General features: G+C 46.7%; 1 protein-coding gene across 2 annotated transcripts in view; it reads left to right on the top strand.

Annotated features, from left to right (window-relative positions):
- The window catches only part of LOC101604400 (NADPH--cytochrome P450 reductase), a 67,041-nt gene that overhangs the window by 23,495 nt on the left and 24,673 nt on the right, over nucleotides 1-18,873 (top strand). For both annotated transcript variants that reach the window (XM_045143835.1, XM_004666270.2), the window contains exon 2: nucleotides 16,404-16,595. In XM_045143835.1, coding sequence (XP_044999770.1) covers nucleotides 16,417-16,595 — 179 coding nt within the window. In that variant the 5' untranslated portion in view covers nucleotides 16,404-16,416. The remainder of the gene's footprint in view (nucleotides 1-16,403; nucleotides 16,596-18,873) is intronic.

Genomic DNA, 18,873 nt, shown 5'->3' with positions numbered 1-18,873 from the left:
AGGGTCTCGCTCTAGCCCAGGCTGATGTGTAATTCACTATGTAGTCTCAGGGTGGCCTTGAAGTCATGGTGGTTCTCCTACCTCTGCCTCTCGAGTGCTGGGATTAATGCCCACCAATGCTCAGCCCCAGATTTTTTTTTTTAATTTTTATTAGCATTTTCCATGATTATAAAAAAAATCCATGGTAATTCCCTCCCTCCTCCCCCCACACTTTCCCCTTTGAAATTCCATTCTCCATCATATTTCTTCCCTATCACAATCATTGTACTTACATAAATACAATATCAACTTATTAAGTACCCTCCTCCCTTCCTTTCTCTTCCCTTTATGTCTCCTTTTTAACTTACTGGCCTCTGCTACTAAGTATTTTCCTTCTCACGCAGAAGCCCAATCATCTGTAGCTAGGATCCATATATGAGAGAGAACATGTGGTGCTTGGCTTTCTGGGCCTGGGTTACCTCACTTAGTATAATCCTTTCCAGGTCCATCCATTTTTCTGCAAATTTCATAACTTCATTTTTCTTTACCGCTGAGTAGAACTCCATTGTATTAATGTGCCACATCTTCATTATCCACTCATCAGTTGAGGGACATCTAGGCTGGTTCCATTTCCCAGCTATTATAAATTGAGCAGCAATAAATATGGTTGAGCATATACTTCTAAGGAAATGAGATGAGTCCTTTGGATATATGCCTAGGAGTGCTACAGCTGGGTCATATGGTAGATCAATGTTTAGCTGTTTTAGGAACCTCCACACTGATTTCCACAATGGCTGGACCAGATTGCATTCCCACCAGCAGTGTAGAAGGGTTCCTCTTTTTCCACATCCCCGCCAACATTTATGATCATTTGTTTTCATGATGGTGGCCAATCTGACAGGAGTGAGATGGAATCTCAATGTAGTTTTAATCTGCATTTCCCTGATGGCTAGTGACGTAGAACATTTTTTTAGATGCTTATATGCCATTCGTATTTCTTCCTTTGAGAATGCTCTATTTAGCTCCATAGCCCATTTTTTGGTTGGCTTGTTTGATTCCTTATTATTTAACTTTTTGAGTTCTTTGTATATCCTAGATATTAATCCTCTATCAGATATATAGCTGGCGAAGATTTTTTCCCATTCTGTAGGTTGCCTCTTTGCTTTTTTCACTGTGTCCTTTGCAGTGCAAAATCTTTGTAACTTCATGAGGTCCCGGGGATTAATCTGTGGTTTTATTGCCTGAGCAATTGGGGTTATATTCAGAAAGTCTTTGCCAAGACCAACATGTTGAAGGGTTTCCCCTACTTTTTCCTCTAGCAGTTTCAGAGTTTCAGGTCTGATGTTAAGGTCTTTAATTCATTTGGACTTAATTCTTGTGCATGGACAGAGAGAAGAATCTATTTTCATCCTTCTACAGATATATATCCAGTTTTCCCAACACCATTTGCTGAAGAGGCTGTCTTTTCTCCAATAAGTATTTTGGGTATTTTTATCAAATATCAGGTGGCTATAGCTACTTGGGCTTACATCTGGGTCCTCTATTCTGTTCCACTGATCTACATGTCTGTTTTTGTGCCAGTACCACGCTGTTTTTGTTACTATGGCTCTGTAGTATAGGTTAAAATCAGGTATGGTGATACCACCAGCCTTATTTTTGTTGCTCAGTATTATTTTAGATATTCGAGGTTTTTTGTGATTCCAAATGAATTTTTGGATTGTTTTTTCTATTTCCGTGAAGAATGCTTTTGGAATTTTGATAGGGATTGCATTAAATGTGTAGATTGCTTTTGGTAAGATTGCCATTTTCACAATATTGATTCTTCCAATCCGCAGATTTTTTTATTTAAATTTTTTGACAAGTTTTTGTTATATAGCACATCTGGCCTTGAACTTTCAGTGTAACCCAAGTTAGCTTCAAACTCATGCTCATCTTTCTTTCCTTAGCCTTCCAGATACTGGAATTATAGGTGTGTGTCATCTTGCCTAATTCAGAAGCATTTCTCAGAAACTGGAATTTAAGGAACTAGTCAGAAGCTCACAAAAGCATTAAAAACATGTCCATCATATTTCCATAACCTTGTTTATATAATGGTGAAATTATCCAGGTATGTGACTCCATCGTTGAAATGACATTTGAGAATTTATGATGTTGGGAAGTATTCATAAGCCATGAAAAAGCAGGGCAATACTATATGTCATATAAAACCAGTAATGTGCTGGGAGTGGTGGTGCACACCTTTAAATAACAGCACTCAGGAGGCAGAGGTAGAGAAGGATTGCTGAGTTTGAGGTGATCCCTAGACTACATAGTGAACTCCAGGTCAGCCTGGGCTAGAGCGAGACCCTATCTCAAAAAAACAAAACAAAACAAAAAATTCATTTGCACATGTGTGTGTGAGGGGGCATCTCTTTTTTTAATGTAGATTCTGGGGATCACAAACTTAGGCACTCATGCTATGTGGCAAGTGCTTTATTCACTGAGCTGTCTCCCCAGACCTCCCTAACCCCTTTAGAAACAAAAACAAAGAAAAAATCAGGGTCTCACCTGTATAGCCCAGGCTAACATTGAACTTGTGATCCTCCTGCCTCAGTATTTCTTTTTTTTTAAATTGAAAACTTCCATAATATAGACCATATCCCATGGTAATGCCCTCCCTCCTCCCACTTTCCCCTTTGAATCTCTTCTCTCCATCATATCCCCTCCCCCAATCAGACTCTTTTATTTTGATGTCTTGATCTTTTCCTCCTCTTATGATGGTCTTGTGCAGGTAGTGTCAGGCACTATAAGGTCATGGATATCCAGGCCATTTTGGGTCCGAAGGAGAAGGTTGTAAGGAGTCCTTTCCTTCCTTTGGCTCTTAAATTTTTTCTGCCACCTCTTCCACAGTGGACCCTGAGCCTTAGAAGATGTGATAGAGATAGTTCCGTGCTGAGCAGTCCCCTGTAATTCTCAGGACCATGATGCCTTTTGAGTCATCCCAAGGTCACTTCCATCTGCAAAAAGAAGCTTATCTAACCAAAAGTGAGAGTAGCATTAATATAAGGGAACAAACATTAAGAGAAGTGCCTACTGGGTGGTTTGGTGAACATAGTATATACATTTATCCAGACAGCAGCGGACATTACACCCCTAGGGCTCATGACTAACCCCGTTGTAGGTTTTCAATATCAGGGATGTATTCCCTCCCATGAAGCAGGCCTCTAGTCCAATTAGAGAGCAGTTGGTTTCCACCATAATAGACGTGCCACTATTGTACCCGTTGGCTCATTTGGCCTGGCTGGCCAATTATAAGGCTTGTAGTGTCCACTGTTGAGTATCTTCATTGGTGATTTCTCTCTCTCCCATTGAACTGCATGCAGTGTAGCTCTTTTCAGCTTTCTGTCTGTTGGTCTACATGGAGAAGGTTTTCAGCTCAGCTCCAGCAGGATTTCTCAGTGACCTTGCAGCCCAAGTATGTGGAGTCTTCAGCAATAGGGTCTTACCATCTATTCCTGGTGGGAAACCAAGAACCTTGGCAGTGGCCTGTAATGTTTTGGGGGGGTATCAGGGACCTCCCTGGCCAACAACTCATTGGAAGGTATTCCATCCTGGCACTGAAATTTTGCTAGTAACAATCTATGGCTTCTGAGTGTTTCATTGTCCAAAAAAGTAAGTTTCCATATGACTTATTTATATCCTCTTAGATTTGGATTAGCCCTCCCTCCACCTTTCCTTACTCAGTCTCTTCTCCTGACCTCACTTACTGCCTCAGTATTTCAAGTGCTCTCATATTTAGTTTCTGTATATACTTACTTTTAACTTTCCATTTGAAATAGGTTAAGACTTTCAGAAAAGTTGCAAAAATATTGCAAGGTTTTTTTTGTGTGTGTATGTACAGTGCATGTGTGTGTATATGTTTATATGTGTGTGGATGTGGATGTGGAGGAACACCTTGGCTGTCACCTTCAGGAGCATGTGCATCTCTTTCTGGGACAAGCTCTCTGTTTGCCCTGGAGCTCCTAAGTAGGTTAGACCAGCTAGCCAATGAGTTCCAGAGATCCTCCTATCTCTACCTCTCCAGCTCTAGGATTACAGGTGAGTACTGCCACACTTGGCATTTTACGTGAGTACTGGAAATTGAACTTAGGACTTCATGCTTGTAAGGCACTTTTCCTGCAAAGCCAAAGTACCCAGGTTCATTTCCCCAGGACCCACGTAAGACAGATGCACAAAGTGATGCGTGTGTCTGGAGTCCATTTGCAGTGGCTAGAGGCCCTAGTGTGCCCATTCTCTCTTTTTCTGCCTCTTTGTTTCTCTCTTCAACAAAACAAAACAAAACCCTCAGGTCCTTATATGGCAAGTGCTGTTATCTTGTCTTGAGACAGTGTCTCACACTCTAGCCCAGGCTGGCCTCAAACTCACTGTGATCCTGCTTCTTCAGCCTCCCAAGTGCTAAGATTATAAGGATATGTTGCCACCATGCGCAGCAGGGTCTTTGTTTGTTTATGTGCTTCTCTTTGTAGCCGAGGTGGGCCTGGGACTTGCTGCGTAGCCCAGCCCGCCCTTGCCCTCGTAGTCCTCCAGCCTTGCTCCACCACCCAGCTGCTGGGGCTACAGATGTGCACCACCATGCCCAGCAGTGCTTGGAGTCAGCATTTAAGCCTTAGAAATTTAGGGTTCTTTTTTGCAACATTGTTACCAAGCAGCCAGTTTATATTAATTAATATGACATGAGTAAGGTCAGCTATGCCCTAGGCCTTTGCATATATACATATATATACACACATATATACATACATATCTATATACATAATGCATATATGTGTGTATGTGTGTGTGTGTGGATACACACACACATATTACCCACCCTTCTGTGAACACTTCTTCATCACTGTTCATCCTCAGACACCTTTGTCAGGAAGGTCCAGTGTGGAAAACCTATAAATCTGTCCTCCAAGATGCCCTCACTTCTGTCCAATGCAGAGACCTTTCCCTTGAATCTTCTTGATTGTAGGGAATTGTTTGTTTGAGACACGCTGGCCTAAACTCACGGTGTAACCAAGGACGGCCTTGTACTCCTGCCTCTATTTTCCTGACAACCCCCCAACCTCGGATTAAAAATTATGTTGGGGCTGGAGAGATGGCTTAGTGGTTAAACGCTTGCCTGTGAAGCCTAAGGACTCCGGTTCGAGGCTCGGTTCCCCAGGTCCCATGTTAGCCAGATGCACAAGGGGGCACACGTGTCTGGAGTTCGTTTGCAGTGGCTGGAAGCCCTGGCGCGCCCATTCTCTCTCTCTCTCCCTCTATCTGTCCTTCTTTCTGTGTCTGTTGCTCTCAAATAAATAAATAATTAATTAAAAAAAATTATGTTGTATGCCACCATGCCTAGCTTCTGTGGGGGCAACTTTTCCTATTCCTTTACTGGTCTCATGTGACATGTTTTGGGACCACTCCTTCCTAGGGACTCTTTTTATTCTCAATTTTTATTAACATTTTCCATGATTATAAAAAATATCCCATGGAGCCAGGCGTGGTGGCGCATGCCTTTAATCCCAGCACTCGGGAGGCAGAGGTAGGAGGATCGCCAAGAGTTCGAGGCCACCCTGAGACTACATAGTGAATTCCAGGTCAGCCTGAGCCAGAGTGAGATCCTACCTGGAAAAACCAAAAAAAAAAAAAAAAAAAAAAAAAAAAAATCCCATGGTAATACCCTCCCCCCTCACTTTCCCCTTTGAAATTCCATTCTCCATTATATCCCCTTCCCATCTCAATCATTGTACTTACATATATACAATACCAACCTATTAAGTACCCTCCTCCCTTCCTTTCTCTTCCCCTTATATATCCTTTTTAACTTACTGGTCTCTGCTACTGAGTTTTTTCCTTCTCACACAGAAGCCTAATCATCTGTAGCTAGTATCCACATATGAAGGAGAACATGTGGCGCTTGGCTTTCTGGGCCTGGGTTACCTCACTTAGTATAATCCTTTCCAGATCCATCCATTTTTCTGCAAATTTCATAACTTCATTTTCTTTGCCGCTGAGTAGAACTCCATTGTATAAATGTGCCATATCTTCATTATCCATTCATCAGTTGAGGGACATCTAGGTTGGTTCCATTTAAATTTTTTTGTTGTTGTTGTTTATTTTTATTTATTTGACAGCGACAGAGAAAGGAAGAGGCAGAGAGAGAATGGTCGTGCCAGGGCCTCTAGCCACTGCAAAGGTACTCCAGATGCGTGTGCCCCCTTGTGCATCTGGCTAATGTGGGTCCTGGAGAATTGAGCCTCGAACTGGAGTCCTTAGGCTTCAGAGGCAAGCGCTTAACCACTAAGCCATCTCTCCAGCCCTAGGCTGGTTCTGTTTCCCAGCTATTATAAATTGAGCAGCAATAAACATGGTTGAGCATGTACTTCTAAGGAAATGAGATGAGTCCTTTGGATATATGCCTAGGAGTGCTATAGCTGGGTCATATGGTAGATCAATCTTCAGCTGTTTTAGGAACCTCCACACTGATTTCCACAATGGCTGGACCAGATTGCATTCCCACCAACAGTGTAGAAGGGTTCCTCTTTTTCCACATCCCCGCCAACATTTATGATCATTTGTTTTCATGATGGTAGCCAATCTGACAGGAATGAGATGGAATCTCAATGTAGTTTTAATCTGCATTTCTTCCTAGGGACTCTTTATGACTGTGTTTCAGTTTGTCTGTGATGCTAAGCATAGGCTCATTTGTAACTGCCACGGAGCCTTCAGTGTGCCTTAATTGGGAGGTGGGGGTCACATGTTGGCATTGGCTTGTCCTAATCTCTCTGTAAACATGAAGTGCTGACATAGTCCATGCTGTTGGCTTGTTGCTGCTTCTGTCTCTCTCCTCCTCTCTCTTGTACGTACATAATACAGAGAAACTAATCAGACTGTTATTCCTGTGAGTGTGCTAGAGAAGACTTCAGAACTGTTCTGCCCAGTATTTGGGAAAATTGAGGCAAGTCTTCCAGTTTTCCCGGTTTCTCTTTTCCATTATCTTATATAGAGTGAATTGAAAGGTGGTCAAGGAAATGAACTGCTGTGAACTCTTCCTATGAAGGATTATTATTATTATTTATTTATTCATTTTTGTTTTTTGAGGCAGGGTCTCACTCTAGCCCAGGCTGACCTGGAATTCACTGTGTAGTCTCAGGGTGGCCTCTAACTCAAGGCAGTCCTCCTACCTCTGCCTCCCAAGTGCTGGGATTAAAGGCATTCCCCATCACACCCAGCCCATGAAGGATTTTTTTTTTTCAGGGTGGCCTCTAACTCAAGGCAGTCCTCCTACCTCTGCCTCCCAAGTGCTGGGATTAAAGGCATTCCCCATCACACCCAGCCCATGAAGGATTTTTTTTTTTTAGAAGAGGTTTTTGAGGTAGGGTCTCTAGACCAGGCTGACCTCGATTTCACCATGTAGTCTCAGGCTGGCCTTGAACTCACACTGATCTTCCTACCTCTGCCACCGAGTACTGGGATTAAAGGTGTGCGCCACCACACCTGGCTCTATGAAGAACTTTGTGTCCATAAGTCATCTTGAATTACCACAAAACACCCTGGCACGTGTTGCCAAGCTTTGGGAGAGCTGTGTCTTGTCCCCACTAGGAGTCTGGGCCAAGTGACATGGCTCCAGATCCCACTTGAGCTGCAGCCCCAGCCCCTGGGGACACGCAGCGCCTCCCTGCCGAGTCATGCTTGCCCAGATTTTGCTCTGGTGGCCTCCTTCCTCTTTCCCTTCATTGCGTCACACACGTCCGTCATGTGTTTCCAAATTAAGCCTGGTTATGTGGGGGAAAGGCCATCAGCTGTGGGCATTGGGTATCTACTGGATGATGATGTCTTTGGTGCTGGGGTCAAGACCAGGCTGTATTAGATTTGTGGATATGGGAACCATGTAGCGTGACCTTCCCATGGCATCCTTCTTGGCACACCAACCATTGTCTGGTTGCCCCTGGCTGCCCAGGGCTCCAAGACCTCAGACTGGAATTTTGAGGGGTCCTGACCAGGCCTAGGACTCTTTTCAAAATTTATCTCTCTCCCTTTTTTATTTATTTATTTATTTTTGGTTTTTCAAGTCTTGGTTTTTCTCACTCTAGCCCAGGCTGACCTGGAATTCACTATGTAGTCTCAGGGTGGCCTCGAACTCACAGCGATCCTTCTACCTCTGCCTCTCGAGTGCTGGGATTGAAGTTGCACGTCACCACCCCTGACTGCATCTCTCTTTTTAAACTATTTTTATTTTTATTATTTATTTATTTGAGAAAGAGAGATTGGGTGTTCCAAGGCCTCCAACCACTGCAGACGAACTCCAGATGCATGTGCCACCTTGGGCATCTGGCCTCCATGGGTTCTTCTTCTTCTTCTTTTTTTTCTTTTTTTTTTTTTTTTTTTTCCCAAGGAAGGGTCTCACTCTCTTCCAGGCTGACCTGGCAGTCCCTCTTTAGTTTCAGGCTGGCTCAAATGATCCTCCTCCTCTGCCTCCCAGGTGGTGGTGGGGATTAAAGGTGTTCTCCACCACACCTGGCAAGCATAAGTCTCTAAATTGCTCTTCCCAGGTGTTTGGTCACAACAACAACGAAAGTACCTAGTGCAGCCTCTGTTTTCAGCTAGCAAGTGGCTAAACAGCAGTTCTGGATTCAGATAAAAAACCCTGCTTTCGGGCTGGAGAGATGGCTTAGTGGTTAAGCGCTTGCCTGTGAAGCCTAAGGACCCCGTTTCGAGGCTCGGTTCCCCAGGTCCCACGTTAGCCAGATGCACAAGGGGGCGCACACATCTGGAGTTCGTTTGCAGAGGCTGGAAGCCCTGGCGCGCCCATTCTCTCTCTCTCCCTCTACCTATCTTTCTCTCTTTGTCTGTTGCTCTCAAATAAATAAATAAATAAAAATAAAAAACCCTGCTTTCAAGGGCTGTAGAGATGGCTTAGCAGTGAAGGCTCTTGCCTGAGAAGCCTCAAGACCCGAGTTTGATTCCTGAGAATCTACAGAAGCCAGACACACAAGGTGCTACATGCGTCTGGAGTTTGATTGTAGTGGCCCGGCACATCAACTTTCTCTCTCTCATAAAAACAAACAAACCAATAAAAACCTTGCTTCAGGAAATAAAAGCAAAGCATGATTGAGGAAGACCCCTGATGTCAAACTCTCACCTTCACATGCACCCACACAGGCGTGAATATACGCACACTCACATACCCATGCAAAAGAAGAAAAAGAATATTCAAGAAAGAATAGCTTACAAACTCCCCAGTGTGGCAAAAGACATACAGATCCAAAACCTGAGCAAGTCCCATGAGGGATCAAGAAGTCCGCACCCAGAACTGGGGCTGTGGCTCAGTAGTTAAAAGGCACTTGTGGGCCAGAGGGATGGCTTAGTAGTTAAGGCCTTTGCCTACAAAGCCAAAGGACCCTGGTTCTATTCCCCAGGACCCACGTTAGCCATATCCACAAGAGGGTACACGCGTGTGGAGTTCGTTTGTAGTGGCTGGAAGCCCTGGCACACCCAGTCTTTCTCTCTCTTCTTCCCTCTTTCTCTGTCAAATAAATAAATAAATATGAATTTTTTTTGTTAAAAAGGCACTTGCTTAGTGGGTTCAATTCCCTAGCCACCCATGTAAAAGCCAACTGTGCATTCACTTGTATTGGCAAGAGACCCCGGCACACACATACATGTGTAAGTGCATATAAGTAAATGAAAATGAAAAATGAGAAATCCACACCCGTCACACCTAAGTTTGGATGCTGAAGTTTCTGGACAGCCTAGCGCTGGATCCGAGTCACCTGTGCAGGAGCTGCTGGCTAGGTAAGGGTGCCTCGGAGCAGGCACTTTCCCCTGAGCGGCCTGGACTCTGAAGGCTGAGCTCTTAGGACGCAGCATGGTTTGCTTCTTTTTCTCGATAATTTATTTAGTTATTTGAGAAAGAGAGAGAGAGAGAATGGTCACGCCAGGGCCTCCAGCCACTGCAAAGGAACTCCAGATGCATGCGCCACCTTGTGCCTGGGGAATTGAACCAAGGTCCTTTGGCTTTGCAGGCAGGCGCCTTAGCCACTAAGCCATCTATCTCTCCAGCCCTGGTTTGCTTCTTTGATAGCATCTCTCCCCTGGAGGCCTCAACCTTGGTGGAGGTTTGTGAGCCTGAACAGACCCTGCTTCCCCCAGCGGCTGGGTATGGATACCAAACCCTGGTCTGGGCTGCTGTGAGTTGACAGTGACCACAACTGGGCAGTTTGTGGAGCTCCACTCCATTGCTGGTCTTCTCTTTCCTTCCTCATTGCTGCTTCGCTCGGGTCTCTGACTCATCCGGCTGGCATTGCAGGAATGATTGCCCTGTCTCGTGTGACCAGAAGTACCGTGACAGCTGAGACAAGTTCCCATCCAGCAACTGGCCAAGCTCCCGCCGTGTCCCTGGTTGTGAGTGGCCAGTGATTTAGCTGTCTGCCTTGCCCTGTGATTTCCTAGACTGGAGTTGTCACCCTTTGCCAGGCCTGTTAGGTCGGCAGAAAGGGGCCAGCAGCTGAGCTGTGAGGTGGAGAAATAGTGGTCTACACGTGTGCCCACCTTCCTTAGCTACAGCTTCTGCATTAGTGATTCAACAAACTACAGATGGGGGAGGGGTAAATAAATACATATTTATAAATGATTGATTTATTTTGTTTTTGTGAGGTGGGGCCTCACTGTAACCCAGGCTGACCTGGAAACTCACTGTGTAGTTCCAGGCTAGCCTCAAACTCACAGTGATCCTCCTACCTCTGAGTGCTGGAACTAAAGGTGTGTGCCACCATACTCAGCTGGGAAATGTGTGTGTGTGTGTGTGTGTGTGTATAATTTTTTTTTTGAGGTAGGGTTTCACTCTAGCTCAAGCTGACCTAGAATTCACTATGTAGTCTCAGGGTGGCCTCGAACTCATGGCGATCCTCCTACCTCTGCCTCCCAAGTGCTGGGATTAAAGGCATGCGCCACCACGCCCGGCTCGCAAGCAAAGTTTTATTGACAAGTGAGGAAGTGAGAGTCAAGAGATCTCTGGGGCAGAGGGGGACTGACTTCCTTCTTAAAGCATCCTTCTGAGCCAGGTGTGGTAGGTAGTACATTCCTGTAACCCAGTACTCAGGAGGGTCTTAAGTTTGAGGCCAGCGTGGACCATGCAGTTAAAAAGACCCCCGTGGTTGCTGTGTGGAGCATGTCCTTGTGATCACAAGTCCCTTACAGTGGCTAGATGTGGCTGTAGGTATGTGGGTGCAAATGTGTCACTACCCCTGCTTCCCAGGATCCTGCCGACTTAGAAACTACCCACGGGGAACTTTTTTTTTCTTGTGCGTCTGTACTAGGGTGTGTGTCTGTGATGTATGCACCAAATATGTCCACACGTTCCTCAGTGGCAGGGGGCATTCAAGCAGAATGTTAGGTGTCCTCCATCACTCTTTGGCCCATTCTTGTTTGAGCCTAAATCTCTTACTGATATGGGCACATAATACTTAAAAACTTTTTAATTTATTTATTTTTATTGACAACTTCCATAATTATAGACAATAAGCCATGGTAATTCTCTTCCCCTACTTCCCTCTTCGAAGCTCCCCTCTCTATCATATCCCCTCTCCCTCTCAATCAGCCATATATGTGTGTGTGTGTGTGTGTGTATAAAATATTTATTTATTTAAATTTTAAATATGTTTTATTAACAACTTCCATGACTATAAGCAATATCCCATGGTAATGCCCTCCCTCTCCCCACTTTCCCCTTTGAAACTCCACTCTCCTTCATATCCCCTCCCCTCTCAATCAATTGGTCTCTTTTATTTTGATGTCATAATCTTTTCCTCCTATTATGATGGTCTTGTGCAGGTAGTGTCAGGCACTGTGAGGTCATGGATATCCAGGCCATTTTGTGTCTGGAGGAACACGTGGTAAGGAGTCCTACCCTTCCTTTGGCTCTTACATTACCCCCCCCCCCCCGCCCACACACACACACACTCTACTGCAATGGGCCCTGAGCCTTGGAAGGTGTGATAGAGATGATTCAATGCTGAGCACTCCTCTGTCACTTCTCAGCACTATGGTGCCTTTTGAGTCATCCCAGCGGTTACCCCTGTTTGAAAAGAGAAGCTTCTCTAACCAAAAGTGAGAGTAGCATTAATATATGGGTATGAACATTAAGAGAAGTATGTACTGGGCAGGTTTATGAGCATAGTATATACATTTAGCCAGACACCAGCAGATGTTACATCCGGAGGGCTCATGACATGCTGCTTTTTTATGGGCTTTGGTGAATCTCTATTCTGGCCCCTTGTGTGGGCCTAGGGTTAGAGATGTACATGCCCACACCCTGCTGTTGACATGGGATGTAGAGATTCCAACGGATTCAGGCCCTCTTGCTGTGCAGGAAGTATATTTAATTGCTGAGCCATCTCTTCAGCCAAAGGACCACATTTCTTTTGAGTTGATTGAGTCAGCAGTGTATCGAGAAACAGAGAAGTGGTGACTTGGCATTTGGGGACCCGTCTCCCTTCTGGACAGTAAGGGGCCTGGGTGTCGGGTGAGACAGGAAGGCAAGAGGGCAGCAGGGCAGGAAGCCAGCATTTCCTGACAGCTGCCTGGTAAAGGGTACCAGCAGGTTGGTCTCGAGCCGACCTCCATTGCTCCTGTTGACTCTGAGCACCCATTTCAGACCAAGTCTGTGGGCCAGATCCTTCTAGAATCCATCAAAGCAGGTCCTAAATGCCTTTCTGGTTTTGTGAAGGTTTAGCAGAAGGTGTATGGGCTTGTCAGAGAGACAATGATGGGGATGGATAGACACAACTAGCCTGGAATAAACAGTCAGTGTGCTCAAAATACTTAAACACAGTGCTGTCCAGGGACACCAGACCTAAATTTGTCCTTGACTGTCAAATATGGGAGATAAGGGCTGGGGCATGGTTCAGCAGTAGAGCACCTGCCTAGAATCCCCCGGTGAGGAGCGGGGGTGTGACTCAGTGGTAGAGCCGTTTTTTATTTTTATTTTTTTTTAATTTGGTTTTTCAAAGTAGAGTTTCACTCTAGCCCAGGCTGACCTGAAAGTCACTATGCTAGCCTTAGGGTGGCCTCAAACTCACAACAATCCTCCTACCTCTACTTCTGAGTGCTGGGATTAAAGGTGTCATCACCATGCCTGGCTGAGTGGTAAAGCTTTTGGGTAGCATGTAGAAGACCCTGGGCCCCATCCCCAGTACCACCACACTCACACGAAAATAACAAAACAAAAAAACCTGAGGGGCTGGAGAGATGACTCAGTGGTTAAGGCATTTGCCTGTGAAGCTAAAGGACCCAGATTCGATTCCCTAGGACCCACGTAAGCCACCGATGCATAAGGTGGTGCATGCATCTGGAGTTTGTTTACACTGGCTAAAGGCTCTGGCATGCCCATTCATGTTCTCTCTTTCTCTCTCAGATACATAATTAAAAAATATATATATATATATCAAAAGTTGAAAAAAAAAACCTGGATAATTTGAGGATAACTCCAACTATTAGGAAAATGCCACTCATTAATGAGAAAGCACCGATCCAACTTTGAGGGCTGGTTCCAAGTGGGTTGTGGGATGGTAAGAGTGATGCCAGGAGCCCTCAGATGCCCGTGAGGCTCTGAACTGCCCAGTGCTCTCCTGTCGGCATTGACAGCAGAGAAAGTCCGATGTGAAGGCTCTTTACCTGGCGCAACTTGCTGAGATAGACTCAGACATCCTTGACTGAATTACAGAGGATGTAGCCCTCTTGCTCATTGAGAGGGTAGAAGAGTCCTGCTTAGCTCTCGGGACCTCTCGTGCCAGCCTGCAGTGACCTGTATTAAATCGCCTCCATGCCAGGTTTCAACGATGGGCATTTCCAAGGCCAGCTCAGATTCACCGAATGCAGGAAAGCTTATCGCGTAGGATTGTGAGTTAGGACAATGAGAGGATATCACTGCAGCGAGCACAGGAGGAAGCCTGGAGGCTGGGGTGTCCCAGAGAGGCCAGGGCCAGTTTCCACTTGATGCTTCTAGTGGTGGTCTGCCTTCCTTCTTCCTGGAAACACACTGGAAGAACAGGCGCCAGCACGGCCATTTCACATGCGCTGTGGGGATTCAAACTCAGGTACTCAGGATTGCATGGCGAACACTTTGTCCACTGAGCTATCTCCTTAGGCTTCAACACGTTTTTGTTTTTGCTTGCATATACATATAATGTGGTGTGTGTAGTGTGCTGTATATAGTGTTTGCATGTGTATATTCACTTACAGTGCCCCTAAACTTCCTGTGGGGAGGTTTGCCTGCTTGCAGAGGCTGGAGGGGAACATCAGTGAACTACTCCATTGCTCTTCTGCCTGGTCTATTTATTGATTTATTTTTCCTGAGGTAGGGTCTCCCTCTAGTCCAGACTGACCTGGCATTCATAGTCTCAAGCTGGCCTCGAACTCACAGCAATCTTCTACCTCTGCCTGCTGAGTGCTGGGATTAAAGGCGTGCACTGCCATGCCTGACTGGTCTCATCATGAGCCAGAGTCTCCTTTTACTAGGTTCTGAAGCATTCAGGGCTCTGCAGATTCCCAGGTCTCTGCTCTCCTATGGAACTGGGGTTGTAGGCATGTATAGACACACCTAGCTGTTTTTTATTTTATTTTTGGTTTTCACCTTTTTTGTTTTTCCAGGGAGGGTCTTACTGCAGCTCAGGCTGACCTGGAACTCACTATGTAGTCTCAGGGTGGCTTCAAACATATGGCTGCCCCGGCTCCCAACACATGACAATCCTCCTACCTCTGCCTCCCAAGTGCTGGGATTAAAGGCGTGTGCTACCACTATACCCGACTTTATTTTATTTATTTATTTTTTCTTTCTTCCTTTTTTTTTTTTTTTTTTGTGTGTGTGTTTTTGAAGTACAGTCTCACTCTAGCTCAGGCTGACCTGGAATTCACTCTGTAGTCTTAGGGTGGCCTCGAACTCACTGTGATCCTCCTACCTCTGCTTCCTGAGTGCTGGGATTAAAGGTGTGCGCCACCACACCCTGCTTATTTATTTATTTTTTAAATGCAAGAGAGCGAGAGAGGGAGAGAATTGGCTCACCAGGGCCTCCGGCCGCTGTAATCAAACTGCAGATGCATCAGCGCCACCTTGTTGCCATGTGCAACCTTGAGCGCTTGCATCATCTTGTGCGTCTGGCTTACATGGGATCTGGAGAGTCGAACATGGGTCCCTAGGCTTCGCAGGCAAGCGCCTTAACCTCTAAGCCATCTCTCTAGCCTTCCAGCTGTTTTGAGTCAATGTTATTTTCAATTTGTGATGGAAATATTGGAAAGTAGCCCCAGCATCCATGAGGAGATATCCATAATGCGAGCCAGCAATGGTCCCTGGGCCTTAGGATCCAGAATGTTAGGAGGGTCTGCGGAGCGCCTACATCCAGAGGCCTGTCTGCCGGGTCTCGAGCAGCCCTGGACACCAAACTGATGCAGTGATTCAAAGCACCGGCCTCATCAAGCCGCATGTCGATCGTTGCTCATTGCTGCCATCACCTGTCTCGATGGCCCAGCGTCTCAGATAGACAGATTTTCAGAAGCTGTTCAAGGGCCAGGTCCCGAAGACCTTTGTACCATATTAGTTTTTTCTTTCTTCTTTTGTTTTTTTGAGGTAGAGTCTCATTCTAACCCAGGCTGACCTGGAATTCACTAAGTAGTCTCAGGATGGCCTCGAACTCACGGTGATCCTCCTACCTCTGCCTCCCAAGTGCTGGGATTAAAGGTGTGTACACTACCACGCCCAGCCCATGTTAGAGTTTTTAGATAACTTTACAGCTGGGCACCATCTGCTAAGAAGTGACCATCTGTCTTTTGTTTGCCCACCCCCTGTGCCGTGTCCTTGTGGTTAAACAGACTCAGTGACCTAGAAGCCTATGGCTTCTGTCCTCAGTATCGGCAGAGAACCAGTTGTGCCCTAGTTGACTGGCACTGCAGAGGCATCTGTTTGTGACATTATTTCATCCAAGTCCCCAGCCATCTTGGAAGGAGCTGAGCTGTATAAACTTCCCGTGACCAGGTCATCATGCACAAAGCATGATTGAGATGGGCATCCCTGCCAGTCTCATGTACACAAATAAAAACAAACAAACATGTGAACTTGCTGGGCGTAGTAGTGCCTGCCTTTAATCCCAGCACTCGCGAGGCAGAGGCAGGAGGATCGCTGTGAGTTCAAGGCTACCCTGAGACCACATAGTGAATTCCAGGTCAGCCTGGGCTAGAGCGAGACCCTGCCTCGAAAAATCAAAGGAAAAGAAAGTGTGATCAGGTGTAGTGGTGCCCGCCTATCAGCCCCAGCACCCCGAAGGCTGAGGCAGGAGGATCTTGAGCCCCAGACCAGCCTTGGGTAAAGCGTGAGACCGTGCTCCTCCCTCCTGACATGCGTGGTTTCCCCGTGCTGACAGATCCACCAAGAACATGGAGGCCCCCCACGAGGACGCCAGCGCCACCGCGCCTGAGACGGCAGCCAACGAGGTTTCTCTCTTCAGCATGACGGACATGGTTCTGTTTTCTCTCATCATGGGTCTCCTCACCTACTGGTTCTTCTTCAGAAAGAAAAAGGAAGAAGTCCCCGAGTTCAGCAAAATCCAGACAACGTAAGTGAACCATCCCCATGTCCTTGGCGTCCCCTTCCACTGACCACGTGTGACTGGTGGGCACGCCAGTCCCGAGCCCCTCTGTAGGCAGCGTCCAGAGGCTGGGGCACCTGCTCGCCCAGCTCAGGTCCGCATCTCTGCTGTACGAGGCCACTCGAGCCTTGGGGCTGGGAGAGGGTTTGCTACTCATCTTGACCCTGAGCTCCTCCTGGCCAAGCTGCTGCTGAGAGCGCTTGACTTCCTTGCGAAGAAAGTTGCCAGGAGGCGAAGGGTGCCTTTGAAAAAATCCCTGGGCACACTGGATCAGGATAACATGTCTGTACATCTTTTGTGCCAAAGCCTTACGACGGAACCGAGTCCTGCCTTTCAGCGTATGGGAAGGGCAGCCTCATGATCAGATCACCTGGCGTGCACTGAGTAGGGGTCAAAGGTATGGGGTAGAAGGTCAGGGAACCAAGGAGGTAGGGAAGAACTCTGACCTGGGTTGGGGGAGGGCAGTGACAAGTGAGCCAAGCCCGGAATGTGCTGTGGAGTTTGGGCAGCTGTGGGGTTTGCCGTGGGCACAGATAAGAGACGCTGGGGGTGACAGGCTCACTTGGAGAAGAAAGTGATCGGGATGGGACCAGCCAGGGAGTGTGGGAAGCGCAGCTGGAAGGGCAGGTTGGGACCCGACTCCACAGGGCTGCAACCCTTTCTCAGGGTGTGTTCCACAGAACAGCAGCAAAATGACCAGCCCTGATTTCACAATGGTCCCAAGCAGGCTCCAGGGAGGGTGGAGGGAGGTGGGGAGGCCGCTCCAGGATGTCCCTTGAGAGGTAATGACACCCAGGAGAAGGACCCCACCCAGGAGGAACATAATGCAGCACAGTTGATGTTTGGGATCTGGGTTCACTTGGAGGTATCTGGAGCGGGTTGAAGGTGAGGTTGAGCTGGGACAAGCAGGCAGGGCCAGGTTGGGGAAGGAGGGTCTGAGGGATAAAGTTCTGAGATTCTGTGAGGCACTGGGCAGAGCATAGTAGGTAGGGCCAGGGATTGAGCTAAGCCCAAGTTTCAGGGATACTGACACCTTTGAAAGCTGTGGGAAACGGAGCAGAAGAATATGGGGAAGAGGTCAGGGTTTGGAAAGGATGAGATCAAAAAGTTACACTGGGAGTGGGGCTTGGTGGTGCACGCCTTTTATCCCACCACTCAGGAGGCAGGGGTAGGAGGATGGCCATGAGTTCGAGGTTAGAGCGAGACCCTACTTTGAAAAGCCAAAAAAAAAAAAAAAACAAAAACAACCAACTGGGGCTGGAGAGATGGCTTAGTAGTTAAGGCATTTGCCTGCAAAGCCAAAGGACCTGGGTCTGATTCCCCAGGACCCATGAAAGCCAGATGCACAATGTGGCATATATGTCTGGAGTTTGCAGTGACTGGAGGCCCTGGTGCGCCCATTCTCATTCTCTCTCTCTGCCTCTTTCTCTCTGTCAAATAAATATATAAAATACAATCTTGGGCTTGAGAGATGGCTTAGCGGTTAAGCGCTTGCCTGTGAAGCCTAAGGACCCCGGTTCGAGGCTTGGTTCCCCAGGTCCCACGTTAGCCAGATGCACAAGGGGGCGCACGCGTCTGGAGTTCGTTTGCAGAGGCTGGAAGCCCTGGCGTGCCCATTCTCTCTCTCTCCCTCTATCTGTCTTTCTCTCTGTCTCTGTCGCTCTCAAATAAATAAATAATAATAAAAAAATTAAAAAAAAAATAAAATACAATCTTTGTTTTTAAAAAAAAAGTTAAGCTGGGTACGGCGGTGCACACTGTAATTCCAGGCTGAGGCCAGAGGCTCAAGACTTGGAAGCCAATTTGGCTACATAGTGAGACCTTATCTCAGGAGAAACGAAAGGGCTCGGGAGGTGGCTCAGTGGGCAAAGTGCTTGCCACACAAGCATGAGGACCTGAGTTTTGACCCCAGCACCCACAATAAAAGCCAGGGGTAAGTAGCCCGTAATCTGGGCACTAAGGAGTCTGAGACAGGAGGCTCCCTGAGGCTTGTGTCTACCGAGTCTAGCCAAATCATTGAGCTCCAGGTCCATTGTGAGACCCTGTCTCCAAAAATAAATAAGCAGTCAGGTGTGATGGCGCACGCCTTTAATCCCAGCACTCGGGAGGCAGGGGTAGGAGGATCGCTGCTAATTTGAGGCCAGGCTGGTGTTACGGTGTGAGTTCTAGGTCAGCCTGGGCTAGAATGAGACCCTACCTCAAAAAATAAAATAAAACAAAACACTAAAAATACATACAGTGAGTC

Source organism: Jaculus jaculus, chromosome 2 (genome assembly GCF_020740685.1).
Source record: "Jaculus jaculus isolate mJacJac1 chromosome 2, mJacJac1.mat.Y.cur, whole genome shotgun sequence".
Classification (NCBI taxonomy): domain Eukaryota; kingdom Metazoa; phylum Chordata; class Mammalia; order Rodentia; family Dipodidae; genus Jaculus; species Jaculus jaculus.
The sequence above is the reverse complement of the archived record's forward strand: the minus strand, read 5'-3'. Positions and strand labels throughout refer to the sequence as shown.